General features: G+C 43.0%; 1 protein-coding gene across 1 annotated transcript; it reads left to right on the top strand.

Moving 5' to 3' along the window:
- Window positions 1-9,835: 9,835 nt before the first annotated feature.
- Window positions 9,836-23,289, top strand: Spata5l1 (spermatogenesis associated 5 like 1). The gene is given in 9 exon segments (XM_027421986.2): window positions 9,836-10,844; window positions 10,847-10,996; window positions 11,878-12,063; window positions 15,415-15,573; window positions 18,150-18,359; window positions 19,105-19,297; window positions 20,890-21,020; window positions 21,924-22,049; window positions 22,932-23,289. Coding segments are annotated over 9 exon segments (2,259 nt in total). The 5' UTR covers window positions 9,836-9,905; the 3' UTR covers window positions 23,097-23,289.
- Window positions 23,290-24,671: the final 1,382 nt, after the last annotated feature.

Raw genomic sequence — 24,671 nt, 5'->3', positions numbered from 1 at the left:
CTTCCCAGCTCACCCATGCTTCTCTAACAGTTCCCTGCAGCCACACTCAGCACAGCACACAAAACCACTGTCCCCTTCTCTCTTGTTCTCTTCTATTTACTCTCTTTGCCCGCCAGCCCTGCCTATCCCTCTCCTGCCTAGCTATTGGCCATTCAGCTTTTATTAGACCAATCTGGTGCCTTAGGCAGGCAAGATGAAACAAATACAACTTTGCATAATTAAACAAATACAACAGAAACAAATGTAACACATCTTAACACAGTTAAAGTAATATTCTGCAGCATAAACAAATGTAACACATCTTTACATAGTTAAATATTCTACAACACTGCCATTCTTCCCTCATCTCAAGTTTCTCCTACAGTCTTGCCTCTTTTTCTCTGCTAGGATCAGTATGGTTTTTAACTGGCCTTAGAACTCTGTTCTGCAGTTACAAGGCTTGGATCCCTCATAGAAGGATAAGTAGAAAGCTAATATGAGGTAGGCAGGGGTATTGGGAATATGAGAGTCCAGGTGGATCACAGCTTAGTCTTACCAACAGCCACTCAGCCAGCCTGGTACCCACTAGGTAGTGCTGGGCCTGTGAGAGCAGAGGGTTGGAATGCAGAGAGCTAGTGGAGGTGAGCTGCTGTCTTCTCCCTGGAAAGGAAGCAGAGCTGGACTGTTCTGGAGCCATCTCTTTGGACAGACAGCACTCTGTGACATACTGTGGAAACAGTGCTAGGCAGTGACTTGCTTAAGGTGGCACATGAGACCTTAGCCCTTTCTTCTTGTAAGATATTAAAATCATAAATCTCAAAACATAATTTAACCTTTCATTCTGATTATAATTTTATACTTTTCTCCTTAAATCTTGTAAACTTCAGCAATCATTTATTCAATCCAATAAAGACACAGTTGGTTTGAAAAGATTGTCAATTGCGTTTTCATCAGGTTGATGGGATATAATGTCATCTTCTGGAACTTGATGCCCTCTGGGTTGTAGCTAAGGGTTTGAGGACAGCATCAATGTGCATCTTATTAGATTGCTTCCACTTCTGCCTGCCCTGTCTTCCAAGATCTAAGCCATGGCGCTCAAGCCCTTAGCTGTTTTCAGGTTAAGCTAATAGAGCATATGAAACCTTCCCATTAAGCATAAAATAAGGCACATTAGTCCCAAGTGACAGGTGGCCTTTATAAGCGTGTCTCCCACTGCTGTGTCCTCATCTGCCTGTCTGAGTGAGAGCTCCAGAGGAAGTGCTGGAGAGTGCAATCTGCACGACAATCAAGAGAACTGAAATCTAGCCGCTGCTTGGCCTCTGAGCGTGAATAACCCAGAATGAGATGCATAGCCTCTGTAGGCCTAGCTGCACAGACTATTCATCTCATGGTGTCTTTTGAGTTGCTAGTTTTTCACTCTTCCATCTTGCTGCTTTTGAAAGGTGTTGTGCTTGCATTTCCAGGAAGTGTTTCTCTTTTTCTATGATGCCATAAACTGATTCTGCCAACTTCATGTCTAACCTATTCTTCAGTAAGTGGCAACTTGAGTACTATTTTATACCAGAGAATAGAACTACAAAAATGTGGAAACTTTGACCTTAGTTCTTGAATAGATAAACTGTGTTATAAGCTAGCTGAGGCTTAGGCAATCCTGGGCAGAGCTGTTGCCAAATTCTTCTTTTCCTTAGATATTTACACACACACACACACACACACACACACTAACACACACATACACCACATACTCAAAAACTCACACACACACTCTCACACACACATACACTCACTCACAAACTCACACACTCACTCATATACACCCATATACTCACATACTCACAAACTCACACCCACACACCTACACCCCACACTCACCCCCACACACACTCACATGCATACACACACTCTCATACTCACATATCCCCATATGCTCACACACTCACAAATTCACACTCACACACATACCCATACATTGACACACTCACACACACACTCACATGTTCACACACACCCATACACTCACAAACTCACACACACATGCACACACGTACACACACACACACACACACACACACACACACACACACACACCTCCAGAACACACACACATACAAACACAAAATTGGTAGCAAGAATTATGCCATTCAGTATTTCTCATTGCTAGTAACAAATATATTAAAGCTAGTTTTAGTCCACATTGACTCTATGTCTGTTGATAAAGCTATAAAGAGTAAAGAGGAAAACCTTTTCCTGAACATTTTCAGCTTAGTACCACAATAGGTACTGTGGCAGAGTGAACAGTCCAGGATGGAGGCAGACTGTGGCCTCTGGGGCTAAATCTTCTGAATCTAGAATTTACTAGCAGGGTGATATTATGTAAGCTATTTAATCCCGCAGTACCTCAGACTTCCCAAATTGGATAGGCTGCAACCCATAGAAATGTTACGATGATCAAATGAGCTAATGTGTGTGGAGCTCTTACAACACCACTCACTACATTCTACACGTGGTTGTTATTATCCTTGTTGGGAACTACATTTTACCCGTTGTTGTTGTTATCCTTTTTGGGAACTGGGGAGAAGGGGAACTAGTTAGGACAGGAAATGACATCGAGAAACAAAAAGATGCTGACAGCAGGTTCAGAAATGCGGAAGGAAAATACTTTCCATATCTGGTTTCTACACTGAGGGCTCGTTTCCTGTACACCATGACACCTTTTTGTTTTTTAAGACAAAACTTACTATGTAGCTCCAGCTGGTTTTAATCTCATAATTCTCCTACATCAGCCTCCTGAGTGCATAGATGATTGATGTGTACCCAACACCTGGCAGGACAACACATATAACCCTTTCTCTCTCTCTCTCTCTCTCTCTCTCTCTCTCTCTCTCTCTCTCTCTCTGTGTGTGTGTGTGTGTGTGTGTGTGTGTGTGTGTTATTTTAAAACAATTTCATAGATAAGAAATATTTAAAATACCACTAGGGGACATAGAACATAATCTCTAGCTAGGTGTTAGGGATTACATATCAGATAAATTAATAGCTTGGTACTTGTGGTAGTTGTCAACTTCACTCAGCTTAACATCACCTTGAGAGAAAGTCTCAATTAGAGATTGTCCAGACAAGGTTGGCCTGCACATGTCTGTGGATGGTTGTCTTGGTTGTCTTGAGTGATGTGAAAAGAACCATGAAAGTGGCAGTACCATGGTTTTAGGAGACGGACTGTAAAAGAACAGAGAAAGACAGCCGAGATCAAGCATGCCTGCAGTCGTTTCTCTCTGCATTTGATTATGGGTGACCAGTTATTTTACATTCTTGTTACTTTGACTTCCCTACTGTGATGGACTGTAACTGGAATTATAAATTAAAAACACTTTCACCCCCAAGCTGCTTTTTGTGGTAGTATTTTTATCAGAGAAACAGAAATGAAACTAGAGCATCATTATAATTAAAATAACTAACACGGGTTACTTAAAAGTGGCTGGCTATGTGGGGAATCCTGTGACTTTTCTTGAGGAAATGTACAAATGTCTCATCACCATAGACAGGGCACTGACAGCAGATCAAAGACAAGGACACTGTACTCACAAGTGTTTTGGTGTTGGCTGCATGGCCTAGGCCAACCTCCTTGTGTCTAGGCTCAGGGAGTATCCCTCCATGTGGGATGGGCTCCCAGAATCCATTCCTATGCTAGGGATAAGTACTGATCCACTACAAGGGGCCCCATAGATGTCCAAGGTCTCCTCACAGACACCCACATTCAGGGGGTCTGGATCAGTCCCGAGCTGGTTTCCCAGCTATCAGTCTGGGGACCAAGAGCTCTTCCTTGTTCAGGTCAACTGTTTCTGTGGGTTTCATCAGCCTGGTATGGACCCCTATGCTCATCTGTCCTCCTTCTCTGCAACTGGATTTCAGTTCAGTTCAAGGTTTAGCTGTGGGTGTCTGTTTCTACTCCCACCAGCTGCTGGATGAAGGCTATACGATGGCATATGAATTAGTCATCAATCTCATTATCAGGAGAGGGCATTTATGGTAGCCTCTCCTCTGTTGCTTAGATTGTTAGTTGGTGTCATCTTTGTAGTTTTCCAGACATTTCCCTAGTGCCTGATTTCTCTTTAAAACCTATAATGTCTCCTTCTATTATGGTATCTCTTATCTTGCTCTCTTCTGTTCTTCCCCCAACACAACGTCCTTGCCCCAATATGTCTTCCTCACCCCTCCTCTTCTCCCCTTCTCATTCTCCTAGTTCCCTCTCTCCTCTCCCATGCTCCCAATTTGCTCAGGAGATCTTGTCCCTTTCCCCTTCTCCAGGGGATCATGTATGTCTCTCTCAGGATCCTCCTTGTTTACTAGCTTCTCTGGCAGTGTGGATTGTAGGCTGGTAATCCTTTACTCTATGTCTAAAATCCACATATGAGTGAGTACATACCATGTTTGTCTTTTTGTGACTGGGTTACCTCACGCAGAATGGTTTCTTCTAGTTCCATCCATTTGCCTGAGAATTTCAAGATACCATTGATTTTTCCCCGCTGCGTAGTACTCCATTTTGTAAATGTACCACATTTTTCTCTATCCATTCTTCAGTTGAGGGACATCTAGGTTGTTTCCAGGTTCTGGCTATTACAAATTGTATCATTGAACAGATGTCCTTGTATGATTGTGCATCTTTTGGGTATATGACTAAGAGTGGAATTGTTGGATCTTGTGGTAGACTGATTCACATTTTCCTGAGGAATCGCCATACTGATTTCCAAAGTGGCTGTACGAGTTGGCACTCCCACCAGCAGTGGAGAAGTGTTTCCCTTTCTCCACATCCTCTCCAGCATAAACTGTCATTGGTGTTTTTGGTTTTAGCCATTCTGACAGGAGTAAGATGGTATCTCAGAGTTGTTTTGATTTGCATTTCCCTGATGGCTAAGGATGTTGAACATCTTCTTATGTGTCTTTCAGCCATTTTAGATTCCTCTATTGAGAATTGTCTATTTAGTTCTGTACCCCACTTTTTAATTGGATTATTTGGTGTTTTGGAGATTAGCTTCTTAGTTCTTTGTAAATTTTGGAGATCAGCCCTCTATCAGATGTGGGGTTGGTAAATATCTTTTCCCAATCTTTTGTCTTGTTGACTGTGTCCTTTGCCTTACAGAAGCTACTTTTTCAGGAGGTCCCATTTATTAATTCTTGATCTCATTGTCTGCCCTACTGGTGTTATGTTCAGGAGGGATAGCTCAGCCATTAAAGGCTAGGCTCACAACCAAAAATATAATACCCCAGTAATTCTTTACTGCTCTAAAAGCCTTGGGGAAGAGCCCTGTGATTCTTGTTTCAGAGGCTTGTAAGTTTTTTATTTTATTTACTGGAACTTTTATGTTTCATTTATTCCCAGGAAGGAATGTTTCAATGTAGACACAATTGTTGCCCAATAGAAGTATATTAAGCAATTTTAATTATCATGATATTCCCAGTCCATGTTAAACAGAGGTCAAGAAACATTTGTTAAATAAATCAATCTACTAGGTTTGTATTAGTTTGATCCTGAAGTTAGGTGTGGAATTTTAAAGCTTTGCCTAAGGTGACAAACTGTTAATCGGGAGACCATGTTTGTACATCCAGCTTAGGTTATAGTATAGTAGTGCAGTGTAATGGGCTCAGCCAATCCACCTGCTTTGATATCCTTGTTCAGAAACTCACTAGCTCTGTGACTTTTAGGGAAGTTATGCCTCAGTTTCCTCCTCTGTAAAGCAGAATTATTTCCAGCCTCCCAAATTTACTGGGAGGATTAAATGAGATAATACATATAAATGCATTAAATGCTATGCCTGGCTCTGTATATGCACAGTTGTCACTGTTGACTAGAGCTTCATATTACAAGCCAATAAGGCTTTAATGTTTCAAAAGAAATTTCAATACATTGTCTCATTGTCCTCATAAGGTGGGTGATCATAATTACTGCCACTGCAATAGTATATCACTTCATCATCACAATAATTTTGCAGATTATAGGAACTCTGTCTAGCTAGAGAGGTTAAAAGAATTCTCAAGAACAATTCCATCAGGACAGAATGAAGTCAAGTGCTAGCAGCGGCTCAGATTGAACACAGAGGAGAACGAGAGGACAAGAGTGAATTCTTCTGTGAGATAGCACATTAGCCAAGATTCCAATCCAGTGGTTCTGAAACAGGTCAGGTACTATTTCATCTTTCTGGAACATACTGTGTTTACTTGAATGCTACAGATGTGAAGATCTTGGAGTAACAACATAGAAATAAGTGGGCCAATAAAATCTTGAGAAATGCCATGGCATTCATGGCCACTCCTGCACAGTTCTGGGAGTGGGAGGAAAACAGTGACCTTCATTACAATGGACAAATGGGGCATTCAGCAGCCAGAATAATAGGAACGCTGTGGTTACGCTGAGGAAAGTCTCCCCTCTGCTCAGTTTCAGATGATTCAGAACCTGTGTCTTCCTCCCTTTGTCTTCTGTTTTGCTACTTCAGAAGCCAGCATATCAACTTCTCAGAGAAACCCTCCCATTATCAGTCAAAATGGTCACAAGCCTTCTTTTTCTCTCTTTTCCCTCAAGGCTCACACTGTCCAGAGACATCTTTGTGATCAGTAAAACATAACAGTTCAGCAAGGAAGTATTTCTCTCTCTCTGCTTGGCACTAGTACCTTAGAGAGTGGAAATCAGCCAGGCGTTGGTGGCGCATGCCTTTAATCGCAGCACTCGGGAGGCAGAGGCAGGCAGATCTCTGCGAGTTAGAGACCAGCCTGGTCTACAAGAGCTAGTTCCAGGACAGCCTCCAAAGACACAGAGAAACCCTGTCTCAAAATTTAAAAAAAAGAAAGAAAAGAAAAGAAAGTGGAAATTAAAGATAGGCTGAAATTCTCAGCTCTAATATGTCTGGATATAATGCCCAAACCAGATTTTCTGAAAATCATCAAACCCATTTTCCTAAATTCAAACAAATCTAAGTGAATTCACTAGTAATTGAAGAAACGAAGAGATTTAGTTACTGAACACCTAGCATCTTACTCAGTGTTGGGATAGGGAGCAGATCACTACAAGTTACTAAAAAGAGGGACTCAACAACGGAAAGACACTAACAAGTCCATTTTCGTAACTGGTTAGCGATGGAAACAGAATGCAACTAGATGGTGCCACAGGACCTCAGGGTTAGATAAGAGGACTTTGAAGTAAAGATGTGAGAGAAACCTCCCTGCTTAGATTTGTGCTGAGAGTTTTTAAATGAATGAGCTGGAGTCAAAGGAACGGAAGCAGAGATCATAGAGGACTGCTCTTCACTGGCTTGCTTTACCTGGCTTGCTCAGCTGCCTTTCTTACACAGTCCAAGCCCACCGGCTGAGGGATGGCATTGCACATAGTAGAATAGGCTCTCCTCTACCAAATAGCAATCAGGAAAATGCCCCACAGACACACCCATAAGCTAATATGGTTCCCAGTTATGGTTCTCTCCTCCCAGATGTGACAACAAAAAATAGCTGTGTGAATGTCATTATAAAAGAGACCCAAGAGAGTTAGGGCAGCCAGGTGGTGGTGGCACACACCTTTAATCTCAGCTCAGCACTCAGAAGGCAAAGTTAGGCAAATCTCCAAGTGAGGCCAGCCTGGTCTACAGAGAGAATTCCAGGATAGACAGGGCTACACAGAGAAACCCTGTCTCAAAAAACAAAACAAAACACAACAAAAAGAGTGAGATACTTCCTTCCTTTCACTATCCTGGGAAAGAGTGATGAAAAGATACGTGGCTTAGAAAGTAGAACCTCACTTGTCCCGACTCAGTCAGCAACTGGATCTTTTGTCTTCTAAGCTTTCCCAGACTGCAAAAAGTAAAAATCTGAATGCAAGTCATACACTTACATACACAAAGACAAAGCACTCATACACATAAAATAAAAGATTTTAAAAATCTTTGAAGGGGCTGGAGAGATGGCTCAGGGTTAAGAGTGCATACTGCTACTTTTGTAGAGGACTTGAGTTCAATTTCCGACACCCACATGGAGTGGCATACAGACACCTATAATTATACTTCCAAGAGATCAAATGCCTCCGGGCTCCATGGGTCCTTGTGGCGTGTGCGCACACACACACACACACACACACACACACACACACACATTTAATTTTTTAAAAATTGTAAAAAATTAATTTATTATTGCCTACTATAACCTGCACAGCATATAGTGTTTTGATATAGTAGCCTGACAATGTAATAAGACAATATGTAGAAACTATGGTAAGTTTCATACAACAGGGTGTGAACTGTAGGGAAAATCTAGTGGCAGCCTCTGTAGATAAAGGGCCTGAGGCTTCAGTTGCTGGTTTGGGACTCCCTCTAGTGGTGGATCAGTTTAGTGCTTTAGATAGTGCTCATGAAATTGCCAGATTTGGGATCGTGAGAACAAACAAAAGAACCACATAACTACTATAATGCTTTTCTTTTCAAGGCCTTTCCTTCCTTCCTTCTTTCCTTCCTTCCTTCTTTCCTTCCCTCCTTTTTTTCTTTCTTTCTCTCACCCCCTTTATTTATTTACTTATTTCTATTTATTTATTTATTTCTATTTATTTATTTATTTATTTATTTATTTATAAATTTCTTTATTTACTTTCCCATTCTGTAGATCAGGCTGACCTAGACTTCACTAGGTAGTTCAGGTTGGCCTGGAAATTGTGATAACCCTTATGTAGACTCCCAAATGTTGGGATGCACGTGTGAGACACCACTCCCAGCTTAGAATGATTTTCTTTTCTTCTATTTTTTTTGAGGGGGGCGTTCGAGACAGGGTTTCTCTGTGTAGCTTTGGAGCCTGCCCTGGCGCTCTCTCTGTACACCAGGATGGCCTTGAACTCACAGAGATCCTCCTCTTCTGCCTCCTGAGTGTTGGGACTAAAGGTGTGTGCCACTCCCACCTGGCTTAGAATGGTTTTCTACAAAACTTTGTCATTGTAGTATGACAAATTCGGACGTACAAACGGTTGAAACGATACACTGGAAAAGGGTCTGATTCAAAGGAGCAGGATAAATTTCCTGGCTGACTGGGAAAGACATCTGTAGTTCTACTGAGAATCAGTGATCAAGAGTTGAAGGCCTAGGGACAGAATCCCTTGTTGATATCTGTGACATAAGGAGAGGAGTAGCTGTTTCCGTGGTGAAGGTGCGTGTTTCCTGGGTAAGGTGAGACATGAGAAGGGCTGGGTCCACTGCATACCCCTATTAGCATTACCTTTACCTCTGTTAAATCAATACAGAAATCTGTGAGGTAAGCCAGCTCTCATAGCCTCCTCATGTGCACTTCCCTCTGCTGGCATCGGTTACAACCATTGGATGCACCTTTCACGCGACCGTGCTCAAATTACGCAGGGAAAACCTCTTAAGATCATCCTATTAAACTCTGGTTTCCTGTTCAGTTCCATACCGCAGCTACCCACAAAGACGTTAACTTTCACCTACACACCCCTTCACATATCGAAGGTGGTTATTATGTCTTTCTAGGTCTTCTTTCCCATGTCTAGACGCTCTGAGCTTTCTGGAACAAAAATAGATTTCATAAGGCGCGGTCATCTTGATTAACTTGACAAACATTTTACTTACACCTCAGCAGCCTGTCCCCGACCCCCAGAAGTGGACAAGTCAGAATCTAGATTCTGATGTGGCAACCAAAGTATGTGTTTATACCCTAGTGGAGCGGCCTCGTGTCTGTCTGTCGGATGCCGGGTCAGACGGTCTCAGTAAGACTGCAGGATGGACATCGCGGGTTCCACAACGTTTTCCGAGACCCCGCCCTCTCACTTTCCCATAAGCCCTTTCGGCCGTCAATCAGACGCGTCTTCTCTCACGGCGCATGCGCGCCGCCTGCATCCGGCAGCCCGGTGGGCTTGCTGCCGGGTTGTTCCCGGCGTGGTTCTCAGAGTCATGGCTCCGGACTCGGGGCCCTTCCCTGACGGGCAGCTTTTGAAGCTGCTGCCGGCGGATCCCCGGGACCGGGACACCCAGCGCTGCCGCCTGGGGCCGGCCGCCCTCCGCAGCCTGGGCGCGCGCCTGGGCTCGCCGCTGAGGATCTCTTTGCCGGCCGGCGGCTGCTGCCTCTGTACGGCCTGGCCCCGGCGCGACGGGGCGGACGGCTTTGTGCAGCTGGACCCGCAGTGCGCGAGCCCGGGAGCCGCGGCGGCGGCGGCGGCAGCGGCGGCGGGGACGATCAGTCTGGACTGCTTGCAGCCGGTGCCCTGTCCGCCCCTGCGGCGCCTAGCGGTGTGGCCGGTGCTGCGACCGCAGGCGGCAGCCCCGAGCCCCGCCGCGGTGTTGGAGGTGGCGCACGAGCTGCTTCGCCACCGGCCGGTGTCTCGGGGACACGTGGTGGCCGCCCCGCTGGGCGCTCCGGGCCCGGTAGCAGCGCTGCACGTGGTGGGCGGGACACCGGACCCTGAGCCCGCCGGGTTGGTCACACCGCACACCCGCATCACGCTCAGCGACCAGCCACCGCCCCGGGTGCCAGAGCCTCCGGGGGAGGTGACCCTTGGGGGCCTATCGGAGACGGCCGACTCCCTGCGGGAGCTGCTCCGCCTGCCGCTGCGCTACCCGCTCGCCCTAGCCGCGCTTGGGCTGGCCGTGCCCCGCGGGGTGCTTCTGGCGGGACCCCCGGGAGTGGGCAAGACCCAGCTGGTGCGGGCCGTGGCGCGCGAGGCGGGCGCGGAGCTGCTGGCGGTGAGCGCCCCAGCGCTGCAGGGCGCCCGGCCCGGGGAGACCGAGGAGAACGTGCGGCGCGTCTTCCAGCGAGCTCGGGAGCTGGCCAGCCGCGGGCCCAGCCTCCTCTTCCTGGACGAGGTGGACGCCCTGTGTCCCCGGAGAGGCGGCCGGGGCGAGCCCCCGAGAGCCGCGTAGTGGCCCAGGTGCTGACGCTGCTGGACGGCATCCACGGAGACCGGGAGGTGGTAGTTGTGGGAGCCACCAACCGGCCAGACGAGTTAGATCCAGCGCTGCGCAGGCCCGGGAGGTTTGACCGAGAGGTAAATAGCCAGCCCTGGTTACAGCCCCTGGTCCCTGAAGCTCGCCCTTTTGGATAGCTGGGTCTGGCGGGGTTTGTAGATGTCTTGGGACTTGTGTGCCAGAACCTGATTATTCTAGAGTCAAATCATTCTGGGAAGCAGAATGGTCATTAGCTTTGTTGCGCGTGTCATGAAGTGAATGATAATAATAATGTTAATTCTTAGGGTGACGAAGCTTGTTGCAAGCATATTAAACTGAAATAGCTTTGGAATGAGAGCTTAGTTACTGTAAGAGAAGGCGGGAAATGCTGATAAAAACAGGCATTAGCCTCTAAATGTATTCATTCCTTGTCAAGATACCAGCTTCCTATTATACAGTTGACTTCCTGGGTTGTCAAGACAGTTGAATATTCAGAGCTGCCTTGTTTTTGAGTTTTGGTCCTCACGTCATTTTTTAATTGCTAAAGAATAGTTAGAATAATTAGTAATTAATGTGAATTTTGTGGTAGGACTCTATAGAGAAATACTTGCATACTTGTTGCTTAACTCTTTTGAGGCCTTGAGTAGGTTTCTTGCTCTTAAAGGCCCATCTTCCAAAGAACAAGGATCTGGATTATCTGGCCAATTGTGTGATCCCTGTCTGCCAGAACTTGGTGTGTTTTCAAAAAACAATTTAGACTTCTTCAGTGAAATACATACTTTTCATTGTTCAAATTCCCAGCCTCTGTGCTCCATTAGGCAACTAGTATTTTCTTATATTCAGAATCTAAGGTGTGCTTAAATGTTCATGCTACAAGTTCCAGAATGGCTTGCTGAATGACTGTACGCATTTGTGAGGATGCTTTTAAAGAAAGGTTTTAAGTTGTATACTTTTAATTTTTCTATGTTTGCTTTGCCTGTAGGTTGTCATTGGGACTCCCACACTTAAACAAAGAGAGACGATTCTGCAAGTGATTACTTCAAAGATGCCCATCTCCAGTCATATTGATTTAGGTCTCCTGGCAGAAATGACAGTTGGCTATGTTGGTGCTGACTTGACAGCACTCTGTAGGGAGGCTGCCATGTGTGCTCTTCTTAAGCATGAGAAGGTAAGAAGTGTTAACTTATGACCAGCTATGTTCATCTTTCCTGGTAATGTGACAACTTAATTTGGGGGTTGAAAGAAGTGGTAAGTACAGTAACTTCCTTGGCATGGTTGGTAGTTTCCACAGCTGTTTTCGTGTGTGTGTGTGTGTGTGTGTGTGTGTGTGTGTGTGTGTGTGTGTGTACATACATCATGTATACAAATTTATCATATATATTTACATTTCAGTGCCATGTTAATATATGTTTGATGATGAGGAAATGGCTAAGTCTTCCAGTAGGTCTCTCAGTGAATTTTCCTCACTGCCACAGTAACCCCCTAGTACTAGAACCCAGAGCCGACAGGAAAAATGGTGTCCCTCAGGAAAATCTGACAGATTTGAATTCAAAATTTTTAAGCAGCCACAGAAAGGTGAAAAACTAGAACTAAGAACTTTGTATCGCTTTTACCTGGATAACCCAGTTGTAACATTCTACTGTATTTACTTTGCCATTTCTTTCTTTACGTGTTTGAGTTTGCATGTATTTATGCTTTTCTGAAACATTTACAAATACCCCACAACCATGATACCACAGCAAGAATTTTAGTCATTGATGATTAACTTCAAAGTTAGCTTTGATTTCTAGAATAAGATGGTATCTATAAGATTTCTTCACTGCCAAGACACTGATTTTTTTTCCCTTATTATTGATAAATATCTGTGGGAGAAATAAAATTTTCTTTTTTTAGACCAGGTTGCTCTTGAACTCAAAGAAATCCGCCTGCCTCTGCCTCCCAAGTGCTGGGATTAAAGGCGTGCGCCACCAGCGCCCGGCAGAAATAAAGTTTTCTAATCCAAGAGAAATTGAGTACTTGGAATTGTATGTTATTCAAGATTGTCACTGATTTCCAAATTTTAAATTCACAATTACTTTTAAAATATTTAGAATTATCTTAAGTGTTATTTTTTCAATACTATTAATTTAAAAATCAGGTCATTTAGTATCTGATAACCAGTGTCCCTAAACCTCTTCAGCAAATACTAATTTCAATGGCTTAGGATTCTGGGACTTTTCAACGCCATTTATAGCATCCTAAATTATTTTCAACTAAATAATTTATATCTTTCCTAACTTTTCCATTATTTCCATTCTAAGGTGGGAAAAAGATGTATGAGCTTCTGAGTCCTTATCTTAATGGATTTGGTACCAAACTACTTAGAGTTTTCATGAGCCCCTGTGTAAAGGTGTGAGAATGTATGCCCTTTGTGCAAAAGGGTGAGAGTTCCAAAAAAGGGAAGGGAGGCACATTTAGGATTCCCTCTGCTTTGATGTTCCAGGCTTGATCTTAAGCATCTCTGGCTTAGGTGGACCAACCAGCTCACTGCTGCCTGAGGAAGGGCCTACCTCCCTACTAAGTCTAGTAACCACAGGTGATGGCTGAGTTCAGAAACAACCCAGGGGAAGTGGAAGGAAGAAGGGACAGAGACATCTGGGAAGGTACTGGCTCATCTTTTTTCCTCCCACTAGGCAGGTGAGGGGCTCTGTCTGTACCAGGGAAGACAAGGAATCCATTAAAGTTTTTCTGAAATACTCCAATTAAAAATTAGGAACATAGTTTAATAAATATAGGAAGAAAGAGATTTGTATGCCCAAGGATGAGGAGAGTCAAGTGAAATGTCAAGTGTACAAGTGAAATTTTCAAATGCTGGTTGATATTATCTCAAAATTAATTAGTATTTGGTGCTCAGGGTCTAATACTGCAAGCCAGTGAAGCAAAGAAACAACAGAAAATGGTGGTGATGTGTCCCTAAGTCTTTTCATCAGCTGTGACAGAATCAGCAGATAAAAGTTTGTCAAAGTGTGTCTCCGTCACATTCATGCCTGAAACTCACCAGGACAGCAGAGTGTAACGAAAGTGAGGCTTGCCTGAAACATCACCCTAGAGATGACAGATGCCAACATTCTTAGATAACACTGTTCAGAATAGGTCTACCATAAGTATCCACGCCCATGGTTTTATAGAAATGGGATCAAATAGCTGAAAAAGAGAATTTGTAGACAACCCAATACTTAGAATTTGATGTGAAGGCAAATTACTTAACAACAATACAGGTAAATGGAAATGAACTTAGGAACTTTAACTACTCAAAATTGCGCTTCACTAGAATGACCAAGAAAGTCCTAAAATAATACCCGTTAGCAAGAAGTTGGCCTTTGCATATAACAAAAGCCAACGAGGATGTGACTTGCATTTGGAGATGGCCAAGCAAGCAAACTTGTAAACTTAAGGCTAGGGGAAGGGCTTCCAGCCCATTGCCTTCATAGGGAAGGAACATTTAAAGACAGTTAAGGCAGGAGCAGCACACTGAGAGAAAAGTACAGACGGAACCTGGACAGTAAACACCGGGAAACATGAGAGTCTGCTTAGTTTCTTTAGAAGTCCTTTCCTTTTAAGTTCTTTTTTTTTTTTTCACTTTATTTCTTAAATCATTTTGATTTTATTGGAAAGTTGCAAAATAAACAACTTTAACCAGACCCTTTATCCAAATTCATAGTTTTTAACATTTTGCTAAATTAGCATTATATTCTCTTGTCCATTGTGTGTTTCTGTCTGTATGTGTGTGTGCATGTGTACATGCACTCAAACGCCTATTTGTGTATGTGCATGGTTTTTTATTTTATAGGGGCTGCTTTTTAATATGAGATTTGTGACTTTGACATGAGTGATTCAGGTTAGTTATTTTGTGAATGGTCAGATTCCAGATGGGAGCAGTACACAGTCAGGATTGTGTCTTTACCATGTGGAGGCACGATACCCTTCAGCTGCTCATTGGTGTCACCAACTGAATGGCTACCAGGGCACTGTCTGGTTCTTCCATGGAGCTATTGCACAAGGAGACACTCTGAAATGTGAAGATGTCCTCTCATCAGTGTTCTTACTCAGAATAGCTTTTATAGAAAGTTGCAAATACCAATGACTTTCTAATTGTTATTTCCTCTATTTCACTGAATTGAAGACACTTAATTAACACAATGTTGAGTGCCATTTATTCCTGTCACATCCTTGCAAGCTTAAAGATTTGTTAGAGTCCTTGGGGGAAAACAGCTTCCTGTACTGGGGGAGCAGGAGGGGCTCTGGCTTCCTTAGAGCACAGTCCATTAACAGCTGTAAACCTGTCACCTCGTGAGCTCAGTGCTTCCGCTTTGAGGAAATGGTTGTCTGAGATGCTTGAACTTGAGAGTAGTGGTAATTAGATTTATATGTTCAAAAGAGTTTTTTTGTTTGTTTGTTTGTTTTGTTTTTAGATCCTTATGCTTGTATACTATAGAAAAGGCCTACCTAATTTTTGGCTTTTGGGGGTATATTTCTTCAGAACCAAGATGGTCCTAATATTGAAGAAACAGACTTTCTTGAAGCTTTGAAAAAGATTCAGCCCTCATCATTTCGAAGTTCTATTGGACTGATGGACATCAAGCCTGTTGGCTGGGAGCAGATAGGGGGACTTGAAGATGTGAAGCTGAAGTTAAAGCAGGTAACAGTTACTAATCAGCTTATCCCAGCTGAATCCCAGAGTAGCATTCTGTGTCTATAATGAAAATGACATAATCAAACTGCACTTGCCATCTTACTGCTCATGTGGCTTAGTCTTTATTGGACTAGATGCCTGTAGACACCAAAACCTTTTTTGTGCTTCCCCATCTTAAATTTTTGTTTTAAAGAGTTCATTGTAATCTAGAACACAGGTAAACAGAATTCCTGTAATAAGCTGGATAGTAATGCTTTAATTTTGAGACATGCAGGCTGTCACAGCCATTCATTTGCCACTACTCTAGTTCCAGGCCAAGTAAATGCATTTGACCTGTGTGTCCTTGGTTCTGCATCTGTAGATTCAACCAGCTGTCCAAAAATACTGTATCCACTGAACAGATCCAACTGTGTACATGGTATTTATATTATTTGGGTATTATAAATGATAGAGATAGTTTACAACAAATGGATGTAGGTTATATGCAAATACTGTGCTATTCCTCCTGGGTGCTGGGGTTTGAAACTGTGCGGAGCCTTTCTCATGGGCTTGTCTCATTTCACAGTCAAAATATTAATGCCTGAGAGGCATCAGTCACATTCCTTTGTGTTCTAGTAACCTGGCTGTGGCCCTTTCTCTATTTTCTGGGCTCTTCTTCCCTTCCCTGAAATGTTGGTGCTCTAAGAGGCTCATGGTCATCTTTCTTTAAATTCTTAAATTATTTTCATTTTATGCATATTAGTATTTTGGCTTTATATGTATAGGTACCACATGCATGCCTGCTGCCTGTGGCAGTCAGAAGAGGGTGTCACATGCCCTGGGATTGGAGTTATGAATGGTTGTGAGCCACTATGTGGGGTCCTTTGCAAGAGTAAAATTCGCTCTTAACCTCTGAGCCATCTCTCCAGCCCAGGCATCCTTTCAGCAGTCCAAGGTGATTGTCACAGTATCTAAGACTGTTCTTAGCTGTCCCTTGAAAAGTCTTCAGTAGACTTTTCTTGAGGTCATCAGGACTCCTTAGCTGTCTGTCTGCTGGATAACCACAGAGTTGTCAACATGCCATGTCCAGGGTCCAGTTAATGCCAGGCATAGGGCACATGCCTTTAATCCCAGCACTTGGGAGACAGAGACAGTTGGATTTTTGTGAGTTCGAGGCCAGCCTGGTCTACATAGTAAGTTCTAGAGCAGCTAGGGCTACATAGTGAGATCCCATCTCAACAAAACAAAACAAAAAGTAGAGTCTAGCTAATCAACGCCAATTCCACACCTGAGAGTTCCCATCAGGTAAATGCAGTCAGCCTTCAGTTCCCTGTCAGAAGTATGGTGCCAGGGCTTTGTGAAATGCAGTTCCTTATGATACAGTGACGGGTCTGTCTTACCATCTTCATTGCCTGTAGTACATCCAGCCTTAAAATTTTGTGGCATGAATCATTCATTGTGAGAGATCTCTGACCTGACTGATTTCCCTGCCTCAGTTTTCTCTCCTTCCAGATCACTCCACATATTTCTGCATTGTCAGTTGGAACTTGCAAGACCTGTATGGTCTGTTTCCACTTCACCTCCATTGCGTCTGCTCACTGCTGCGACAGTCAATTCAATTGTTTCATGTATCTCTTTTTGTAGTATCCCTTCTCCATGGAGTGCCTGTTTTGGCCTGGTTGTTGGTTTAAAAGTCTTTCACTGAGAACAAGCCCTCAACTTCCATTCATTTCTTTCTTGAGGCCACTGTTGGTTCTGCTACCTCACTAGCAGTAAGTTGGACACTCACTAGTAGTAAGGCTCACAGTAGCTCTTAGGGAGTTTCTGAGTCTGTAAAATGATTGTAAAGCCGTTTGACTTTGAGATGTTTAGGACTACTTCACTGTTCAGTAACATTTATTAAGTGCCTGCTTTAGGTAAGTGTTATTCTGGGTGTGGAGGATTGAGGCATGAACTCTTCTGATTTTGTAGCAAGAGCAGAGTGACCAACTCAACATGGAAAAAGAATAGTAATGAACCATAAATGTTCTAAGTAAGGTGGGTGGGCTGTGGCTGGGAGAAGGGGTCTCTCTTCTGCCCAGGGTCCTTGGGGAAGACTTCTCTAAGCAGTAATTTGAGCTAAGGCTTGAGAGATAGAGAATAAGCCAATTGGGACTGGAGAGATGGCTCAGCAGTTAAGAACACTTGTTGCTCTTGCAGAGGATTGGGTTCATTTCCTAATACCCATATGGTAACTCACAACCATGCATAACTCCGGTTCTAGGGGATCCAATGACTTCTTCAGACCTCTGCAGCGACCAGGGCATGCACATGGTGCACATACATACATGTAGGCAAAATCCCCATACACACAAATTAAAAAATAATTAAAAGTTTAAAAAGAATAGCTACAGAGAACTGCTGGGAGAATATTCAGGTGTAGCATGGTAACCCAAGTGAAAGCCTTTGGATGCAGATGAATCATGTAGAGAGGACCTAGTTCCTGGGCTGGTGAGGACAGGAGGCTGTTTCATCTTAGCAGGCTCTGGGACGTGCCGGATGAGGGGAGCGATTTGCCATGTGCCTGGTACACTAACATCTCTCTGTCTTCTTGCCTATTACAGTGTGTTGAGTGGCCTCTGAAGTTCCCTCAGGAATTTTCTCGGATGGGTCTGAAACAGCCAAAGGGCCTTCTCCTCTATGGTCCCCCTGGATGTGCTAAAACCACTCTGGTGAGGGCCCTGGCCACAAGCTGTCACTGCTCTTTTGTGTCAGTGAGCGGAGCTGACCTCTTTTCACCGTATGTTGGAGATTCAGAAAAGGTCTTGTCTCAGGTTTGTTTATTTTTAAATATCCGCTTTTTTCCCCCTAGTTGTAAAAGTTGTATATGCTTACGTTTAAAACAAGGGCCCTCTTAACCCGTAATGGATCCTTCCACCTATTACTACTGTTTTGTGCGTTTCCTCTCTGATTTTGAATAAGGTCTAGGTGAGCTTTTACCATTCTCCAATTTTATTTTTAAATTTTGAAAATCATTACATATGTGTGTGTCCATGTGTGGCATGTGCACTTGTGTGTCGGTGCTCACATAGACCAGAAGAGGATGCTGGGTCCCCTAGAGCTGGAGCAAGGGATTATGAGTGGGCACTAGCAACTGAACTCAGGGCCTCTGTAAGAGCAGTGAGCACTCTGAACCCTCAGCCATCTCTCCAGCCCTTGTATCTTGGTTTTTAAAGTTAAATTTTTGTCATTAGGTGGGTGTGGTGGCATATTCCTTTAATTCTAGTACTCAGGCGACAGGGACAGGCAGATTTCTGTGAGTTCCAGGCCAGCCTGGGCTGTGTAATGAAATCCCATTTTAAAAGAACGAAAACAGCATTGTCACTTCCTAAATTCCATGTTAAATATCTTTTAAGAAGACAAGTTTTTAACCACTATCATTGGCCCTTGTTTTACTTACTAATTCCCCAGTTCTTAAGCACTTAGAATCTTCATTTTCCTGTTTTAATGATTGCAAGTAGCAAAATGAAAATAGTCACCGGAATGGCGTGTGACGTTATGTTTTTTTTCCTCACTAAGGTATTTCGACAAGCAAGAGCCAATACTCCAGCGCTTGTGTTTTTGGATGAGATTGACTCAGTCTTGGGGTCTCGCTCAGTCGGCACCTTGGGATGTGATGCTCGGGAGCGAGTTCTTTCAGTTCTGCTGAATGAACTCGATGGTGTGGGAGTTAGGACGGTAGAGAGAAGAGGGAGGAAATCAGACCAACAGGGTAAATACCAGGAGCTCAAAACACGAAGCGCTGTTTGTTAGCCAGAATGCACCATAATTCCAGGCCAGAATTAAGTAGCATTCCTTCACGGCTGCATTTCCTTAGGCTGAATTCATCTTACGCAGGGGTTTATATGATTTCACTTGAATTCTTGGGACATTTTAGGGCTGATAAAAATTGTGATTTGGGCAGAAAAAGTGGAAAGTTTTATAATTATCATAGATGTGATGTATCTTAATGGAGAAGAGAATTTATTCTCTTGTGTGCATTCCTGCAGAAGGCTGTGTGTGTGAAAGGAAAGGCTAGCCCTGACAGGCATTTCTCCATGTGAGAACTGAGGAAGAGCCAGATGGAAGAGCAGCTGGCTGGTGCCCAAATCACTCAGGCACCCAATGGATGGCAACTATTACAAAATAAACTAGCGCTTGAGTAACTTCAGTAGTAGAAAGCAAGTGAGCATGGCTTGGAGTCCTCTGCCTCTGTGAGCCTCTTCTTCAGATAGAGTGGTTTTTTGTTGTCCTGAGCAGGCCATTTCTGATTTTTATTATGATCATATTCCTGTTTCTTTCCTGTCTTTAAGATTATTCCACAGAAGGAGCTTTTTAACCACTTAGCAGACATAAATAAAACACACTGTAATTAGAAGGGACCCATAATAACCTGATCTCATGATGCAGGGATTCCTTGTACATCAGCCCATTAGCATGCTGGGAAACTTGGTGGAGAAACACTTAGATTATTCAACTCAGTGAATGGTTTTGATTTTAGGCCTTGCCGTGTCTTGCTTTTAACCGTCTCTTCTTTTGGGCTGGGGATTGTATGTGGTAGAGTGACTGTATGGCCTGAACAAACCCTGGGTGCTATCCCAGCACCACGCAAAGCCAGGTGTGCTATTACACAATGGGAAATCCAGTACTGGGAAGTGTGAGCAGGGGAACAGAAGTTTAAGGTCTTTTTTGTTAAGTAAAGAGTGTTGGGATAGCCTGGGTACAGGAGACCCTACCTCAAACAAACACATCTTGCTTCTCATCCGGGGTTTGCATAACTGCAGCTCAGGTTAAATTGTCATTATTTCTGCCTCTGGAAAGAAAAATGAAAAGTAAATTTCCACCTTTGGGAGTATTGAAAGCTAGACTTTCCAGAACTATACGTGTCTCCCATTAGTCATGCATTCTGCCTTTGTAAGCAGCCTTTTATAGTTGTCATTCATTGAGTGCCTAAGTGGACTTGGACACCAGCCAGGTGCTCTTCCATCTGGCTCTTGGTCAGTTCTTACATGGAGAAATGCCTGTCAGGACTAGCCATTCCTTTCACAGACACACACACACACACACACACACACAGAGAGAGAGAGAGAGAGAGAGAGAGAGAGAGAGAGAGAGAGAGAGAGAGAGAGAGAGAGAGAGGAAGCTCTTCGGTTTGTGGGGTGGCTTAGTACCAAGAAGGTGACTGGGATGGCAAGTAAGCATCCCGGTTTCAAGGAAAGGTTATTACTGTTCAAACACAGCACATTGTCATGTGTGACTTATTTGAAAGGATTTTAATAAGTAACAGTTTGTTGACATTACTTTGTATTGTATGCTTTTCCTCAGAATACCAAGAAATTGTTAATCGGAATGTCATGATTGTTGTGGCAACAAATAGGCCTGATGTTTTAGATGATGCCTTGTTACGACCTGGAAGGTTGGATAAGATGATCTATGTCCCCCCTCCTGATCAAGAGGTAACCACTGCACTCGGCATGCATCCATGTCTGCCTGGGAGCATGTCTGCCTGAATTCAGAGTGGGTGCGGCCGGACCTTCCACTCTGCTCTCACTGTTCAATGCTGGTCTCCAGTTCTCTGTTTGTTGGCTCTTCATGAAGTCACATCTTTGCCTGTCCATGGTGGGTCCCTGGTCCTGCCTTCAGGAACCATGCCTAAAAGTGACTCCAGTGCCTCAGCATTGCTGGGGGCACTGGGATGGAGGAGGCATTGAAAGGGCTTTGGCAGTGTCTGGGTCTGCAGGAACTGCACTGTGTCCAGTCAGGAAATCCTTTGCTCTTAAACACTCAGAGCAACTGACGATGGTGAAGGGCTCCAAGAATTTTTCCTTCCTTGGGGTTTTATCAAGTTTAAAGAGGTTTTTTTTTGTTTTGTTTTTTGTTTTGTTTTTTTTTTAAGTAAATGCCTGATGCTTCTATATGTATATGATAATTCATGCGTTTGTTTCTAAAACTGTTCTAATAGCACTATTTGTTCCCCCAAAAAAATCATCTTGTCTCATAAGGAGAAGTGGTTATGATTGGCTACTTCAAAAATTAATTATGAAAATACTTGTTTTACCATTGCTGGGTGGACCACTGATGACTCAATCTTTCTGTTTCAGAAGCAAGAGTGATTTTAATTGATTGAATATGAATACACACACATGCACACCACATATACAGACACACACACCACACACATGTAAATACATACACTACACACATGTACCACACCTCACACACGCAAATATACCGCACATACACAAATACACACACTACACCACATACCACACACACACACATTTTGTAATATGCTAAAATATTTTTTTTTTGAACTTAAAATGTTTAACATTAACCAAATGTCTTTGGTTTTGTTCCAGGGCAGGCTTTCTATTTTAAAAGTCTGTACAAACAACATGCCAATAGGGCCTGATGTTTCATTAGAGAAGCTAGCAGCAGAAACATGTCTTTTCTCTGGAGCTGATCTTCGAAACCTCTGCAAAGAAGTAAGTTTGTACTGTTTTATTTCGAGTCAGGAGTCATTATAGGTTTTCTTTTTCTCTAAACGTTACTAAGTATAAAATCAGAAGAACACATAGATTTTAAGGATATAATATCGAGTGACTGTAAAGTGACCACACTTTTATAACTGCCACTTGTATCAGGAAGACATTATTGATTTTCCAGAATCTTCCTTGGGTCCTTCCTACCCTCTGTCCCCTGCTGCCCTCCAAAGGTCACCACTCTGCCCACTCCTACATTGGAGATGCCTAGCAGCTTTTGAGTTTTGAGTTTCTTCACTCTGCCATGAAATTTGTCTATGGTGGGAGCTTAGAACTGCATCTTGGGGAATTGCTGGGCCAGAAAACATGTTGTCCTTTCTTTTACAAGCAGTGCTGTGTAAACTTTCCTACCTTTGGGTCAAGATTCCCCTCATCTTAAACTATATGTGAACTCAGTATGTGTATGCTATTCTACAGTTTGCCCACTTAAGGCTGGATTTTTAATGTACAAAAAACTATGGTTGCCGGGCATTGGTGGCGCATGCCTTTAATCCCAGCACTTGGGAGGCAGAGGCAGGCAGATCTCTGTGAATTCGAGGCCAGCCTATTCTCCAGAGCGAGTGCCAGGATAGGCTCCAAAGCTACACAGAGAAACCCTGTCTTGAAAAACCAAGAAAAAAACAAAACAGCAACAACCAAAAAAATATATATATATATGGTCTAGGGTGGATTTTTAGTCACCTTAACTTTTAGTGTAATATGTTTGATGCATTGAACTCCTTTTTGTGAGACCAAAGATTTACAACTAGATTGCAGTGTTGATGTTACTGTTAGTTTTAAAACAAAGCAAATTAACCGTTCTCTCTTGCTTGTCCCTGTCACCAGGCTGCCTTGTTTGCTCTGCAAGAGAACGGACTGGAAGCAACTACAGTGAGACAGGAGCACTTCAGAGAATCTCTTAGGACTGTGAAGCCATCCTTAAGTTGGAAAGGCTTGACTTTATATGAAAACTTATTTAAGAAAAGACTCTCTAACTTGGAAGATAATTAAATTTTTATTTCATTTAGTTTTTTACTTGCTTGTGGTTTGCAACTTAACACTTTCATAGGAGAGAGAGACTGAGAGAGAGAGAGACTGAGAAAGAGATTCTGGGAGAGTGAGAGAGAGAAACTAAAGAGACTGAGAGAGAATGAGAGAATGAGAAACTTCACCTGATTAAAAACTGTTTTACCTCTAAACAGTAGAGGTGTGTGATTTTGTTAGTTTATGTGTTTGTTAATTATTTTTGGTTGATCTCTTTGTGACTTTGAAGTGATATCATGCTTACAGAAAAGTTGCAGGAATAGAACAGAGGACTTAGCATTCTTTAGCCCAGATTCTCCAATTTAGCATTTTGTCATTTGTTTTCTCACCTTCCTCCCACACACATTGTTTTCTGATTAGTTTTGAGATCAGAATACAGTCATGCATCAACCAGCTTGGGGAATAACACTTAGAAGTGTGTCATTAGTCAGTTTTGTCCTGAATGTCATAGAGTAGTGTGCTTATTCAGTCAATACCGCGACTGTACCACCAGGTAAGATGTCTTGGGATTTCACTGTCATACATGCCTGTCACTCAGACATTTTCTGACTCATGGCTCTATGTGCATTATAGCTAGTGTTTAGTGGACGTGTCTTACAATAAAATTGCCTCATACTACAATTCAGTCACCAAACTCAGGAAGTTTAACATCAACACAATATTTTACTGTATTCAGTGAAGTTCTCTCTTTGTCCCAGTGAAGTCCTACATAATCATCTTTTTCTGTCAGACAATCTAGTCTGGGATTACACATTGAGTTTAGTTGTCATGTTTCTTCCATGTCTTTACTTGGAAACAGTTCTCAGTATTTCTTGGCCTCAACATCTTTGAAAAACACAGACCAATTTTTTGGTAGAACAGTCAGCCCCTAGTTTTGTGTTTGTCAGCACTTCTTTGGGTTTAGGTTTTGTGTCACTGATGGATTGTTCTCAGTATCACCGCCGTAGGCACGTGCTCTCTGCATTGTTGGTGATGTTCACTCTGATCACCCAGTATTATTTGGTTTCTCTATTGTATTCTTAACTTCCCCCCGTTTTGTAATTATACGTAATTTGAGGCCATAGATGTGTCTGTATGTTTTTATAGAAGCAATTAAGAATTAAAAACACATGGGTATATAACCTTCCAATCCTTGACATTTTTTAACCCCAGAAGTAATGATAGTGCAGTTTTTTACTACTTTCCTTACTAGCAGTGTACAGGGATTACCTTAACTGGACCATTCCTCACTCAGAGTGACATCTAGATGCCTGTCACCAAAATGCCCAGGAAATGGCAGAGTCTGACCTTTGTCATCCTGTGACTCAGTTTCCATGATCAGAAGATTGCTCTGGACAACTTCCAAGACTATTTTAAAAATTGGTTTTATTTCTATTTTATAGTATACTAAGTTGGGTTTCAGTCTCACACACATGTACTTTGTATTGCCATTCTTAACCCTTTCTTCTCACTCGCCTACTCTGTTACCCCAAATAGTCTCCATTTCACTTTCATACCAGAACCTTTGTGGAAAGGGAACAGTTGGACTGGGAAGCATGTCAA

Source organism: Cricetulus griseus, chromosome 6 (assembly GCF_003668045.3).
Source record: "Cricetulus griseus strain 17A/GY chromosome 6, alternate assembly CriGri-PICRH-1.0, whole genome shotgun sequence".
Taxonomy (NCBI): domain Eukaryota; kingdom Metazoa; phylum Chordata; class Mammalia; order Rodentia; family Cricetidae; genus Cricetulus; species Cricetulus griseus.
Note: the sequence above shows the minus strand (reverse complement) of the source record. Positions and strands in the feature narration are given on the sequence as shown.